We start from the raw sequence: 3,781 nt of genomic DNA, 5'->3' as shown, positions 1-3,781 counted from the left end.
TTGTATCAATTTTAAAACATTAAGGTTCATCTAAAGACATTGCCTCTACGGGTTCCGTAGGTGGATTTTGGGTAACACGTGACAACCGGCCTAATAAATACCCCCAGTGTTGTAGACGGCCTGTGTATGCTATTGCCCAAGAAGTTGCTTCATTGGTACGATATTGCTTCCAACCTGGTGCAATGTCTGGCATTGGAAATCCATCTTTCATCTTTAACTGCAAAAATTAAATAAATTAACAAAATATAAGACAAAATTATCAGAATAAAATTTAAAAAAGTATAAGAAAATAATTACCGGAACCCAGTGATTTCCATTAACAAAACCAATACAACAAATGCGATCATTTTTTGTCGATCCGGAATGTGAACCCCTCATAGGAAAGAAAGTCATTGAAAATGTCAGACCGAACGTGACAAGAATAATATTATATGTTGTCGCTATCACGTAACCCATATCAGGCATGGACAACCATTTATCCATGGGTTGAACACCTAAGCCGGATATCATCAACGAATCTCTTACTTCTTTAATGCGTCCTGTGAACAATCTATCATATGGAGTTACATGAGAAACAATCTCTTGATCCAATCTCTTGCGGACCAAAGACCAACACTCTTCACCGAAACCAAGCAATAATGCAATAGCGCGAAAACCACAATTTCCATCAGCTGCCACGTCAAATATGTCATCAATGTATGGCTGAATAATATCAGGAAATTGTGTCAATAACAAATTTTTTGAAGAATGAGATGACTGAGAGGGGTGTTTCTTTGATTGAGAGGCTTGTCTCTTCTTTGATTGAGAGGGTTGGGAACCAATATCTTCACCATATGTTGCATTAACATGCTCAAAGTAAGAAGGGTCTCGATATACATCATATCCATCTGGCTTCATACCCTTACTCTTCTTCACTCTTCCTTTGGTTTTGACTTTTTCAGGTGGTGGACATATTGAACTTGTACTTGGAAAAGCAAGTTCACGCACTTTACTCTTCAACACTCGTTTCCCAATAACATCAAGTGATCGAAAGCGTTTCCATAAGGCATTCATCTCAGTAGACATATCCAACTCTGATCCATCTTCTGTGTCTTGAGTGAGTTCACATTCCATGCTTAATTTTCTCCATTGAATATGCACAGAATCTAGAGGAATTGGTTCACCCATTAATTTATATTGTCCCAATTCACAAGCACAAGGTAATCCGTATGTCCTTCTCAGAGAACACCCACATATAGATTTGTCAGTACCCACCCACTCAACTTTGTCGTATTCTTCAGCAATACGTCTTTGAGCTTCTGTTGATACAAATGTATTCAATCTCTGATAAAATGGATTTCTGTGCTCATGCTCTTCATCATAAAAACTTTTTTGAAACGAGGCTCTGATTCTTTTATGTTGTAACCTTATCATGTTGTTCATAGCCTCCCAACATTTACACAAATCACTCATGCTATTTTCTAACATTAACTTCAGTTTCCAGTGAGCCGACTCAACCCTGTAAAATTCAACAATATATAATAAAATTATATTAAATACCTGTTAGTCGTTGTGTTCCCCAAATGCATCACTTTATTTGTCCATGCTTCAACAAATCTTTCCTTATGTGGAGTCAACCAAGTTTCTTTGACATAATCAACAAACACTTTAGTATCAACACATGATTGTTCAAACATATGCAAGCGCATCATATACTCTTTTTCATTACTACAATACATAATGTCTTTCCACATATTCAATATTGACTCTTGTCTATCCTTTAAGACATATTGCTTGCATTTTGCTCCAACATTTTTTTCGATATGAAATCGACAAAGTAAATTAACAGCATGTGGAAACACAATGCCAACTGCATTCATTAACGCAAGATCTCTGTCTGTCACAATTACTTGAGGGAATTTATTTTGTGTAACAAACAAATCTTTTAGTCTCTCTAATGCCCAACAAAAGTTTTCTTCCCTCTCACATTCCAAATAAGCAAACCCAACTACAAATGTTTTCTCTGTTGATGTCATACCAACAATTTCAAGTAATGGCATTCTGTATTTATTGGTTTTGTAGGTACTGTCCATAATCAACACAATCGGAAACAAATTCAACAACTTCACTGAATCTGGATGCGCCCAAAAAATATCTCTCATAACATCGGAGTCTTCACGCTTTCTATTCCAGCACACATATTTTGCATCTTCAATTAACTTGAATAAATGTTGCATCTCTGTTCTATTACCTCTCACGCGCAATCGAATGATACTTCTCTGTTTATATATTTGTGAGATCTTAGTAACATTACTCTTATCTCGGTCTTGCAATGAGAGTAATATGTGTCTCGGTGCAACATTATATTTTGTTAATTCATGAACATGCTTTCTATCTTCTTCATTTAAGCGCCCAACATATGCATGCCCCTCCAAAGTATCAGGTAATTCATGGTTGTGAATTCCACAAATTACTTTAACTATCCATCCTGAACCATCTTTTAATGGTTTTGATCTAAGCTTGAAAGGACAATCACATTTTTTTGTTGAACTTCGAATAGAACTAGCAGCACACTTGTATTTTCCCCCTTTGTCACAACCTAATATTAATTTATTTCTCCGTCCTTTCTCACCCGTCTCTATATCTGATCTTCTGATAATAACGGTAACTTTATTTTTTATACCAATTTCTTTTGCCCATTTCACAACAGTATCCCTTGAATCAAATATCTGAAATAAAATAATTATAATTAATCACAAAAATATATTTTTATAATATTAATATTAAATATATTTATTCATACCTGATCTGTGTCAAAAATATTTGTAGTATCGACGCATGTTTTGTCCATTAATAGTAGTGGATTATCCATATCTGTTAACATTTAAAAAAAATTAAAAAAAATTAAAAAAACTTAAAAAAAAATTAAAAAAATTTGGTCTGTACCGGAAAACTCAAAAATGAAGTTTTCCGGAACCTACTACTGTACCGGAATACTTGCCAACCAAGATTTCCGGTACACAACTTTTCCCTTATGTACCGGAAAAGTCAGTTTTAACATTTCCGGTACTATACTCTATACCGGAAAACTCAGTTTTAACATTTCCGGTACTTTACTCTGTACCGGAAATCTTGTTTCAAGTATTCCGGTAGTTACCGGAAAACTGCAACTTACCGGAAATCTGTTTTACGGCTGGGTTTATGACAAAATGGTGAAAAAAATATTTACATTTACTTTCTTTGAAATAGCAAAAAAAAAAAATTGAGGGTAGTTTTGCCATTTTCGAATTTTTTTGGGGGTACAAGGCAAAGTGTGGGGGTACAAGGGAAATTTTCTTTGGTTGAAGGTTGGGTTTAGTGGGCTTTGGTTTGGGCTTCTGTCTCTGCATAGATGGCACGTGCTTTGTCAATTCTCTATGTTGTTATGGTACATACAAATTGGAAGATGATGCTTTGAAGGCAAAGAATCGAAAAGGAAAATTAGAGATCAAGACCCTTAACAATAGCATAAATTGTTTTTTTTTTTTAAGAAAAAAATTCAAATCCTCTTAATCTTAATGGCTGAGATTTGTAGAAGAGTAATGTACCTAAAATGACTATTAAATATTTAAAATAAAGAGCTGCACATGAGTACTTAGTTGCAACATGGGAGGAAGCATGTGCTGAGATTAGTTATAATAAATGTGCCCAATATAGATTGCAATGGTTGCGTGATTTGTATAGCCGTCTCATTCAAACTAACCAGTTTGAGTGTGCGGCTAGAACGTATCTGTTGCATTTAGTTGGCTGCACTATTTTCGCC

At 35.0% G+C, this 3,781-nt stretch overlaps 1 protein-coding gene across 1 annotated transcript in view; it reads right to left on the bottom strand.

Annotated features, from left to right (window-relative positions):
* Positions 1-19: 19 nt before the first annotated feature.
* The window catches only part of LOC140919058 (uncharacterized), an 8,183-nt gene continuing 4,421 nt past the window's right edge, over positions 20-3,781 (bottom strand). The window contains exons 2-5 of the mRNA XM_073364567.1: positions 2,612-2,708; positions 2,231-2,258; positions 298-1,498; positions 20-217 (exon numbers count right to left, since the gene is read on the bottom strand). Coding sequence (XP_073220668.1) covers positions 20-217; positions 298-1,498; positions 2,231-2,258; positions 2,612-2,708 — 1,524 coding nt within the window. The remainder of the gene's footprint in view (positions 218-297; positions 1,499-2,230; positions 2,259-2,611; positions 2,709-3,781) is intronic.

The sequence above is a fragment of the Cicer arietinum genome, chromosome 8 (genome assembly GCF_000331145.2).
Source record: "Cicer arietinum cultivar CDC Frontier isolate Library 1 chromosome 8, Cicar.CDCFrontier_v2.0, whole genome shotgun sequence".
Classification (NCBI taxonomy): domain Eukaryota; kingdom Viridiplantae; phylum Streptophyta; class Magnoliopsida; order Fabales; family Fabaceae; genus Cicer; species Cicer arietinum.
The sequence above is the reverse complement of the archived record's forward strand: the minus strand, read 5'-3'. Positions and strand labels throughout refer to the sequence as shown.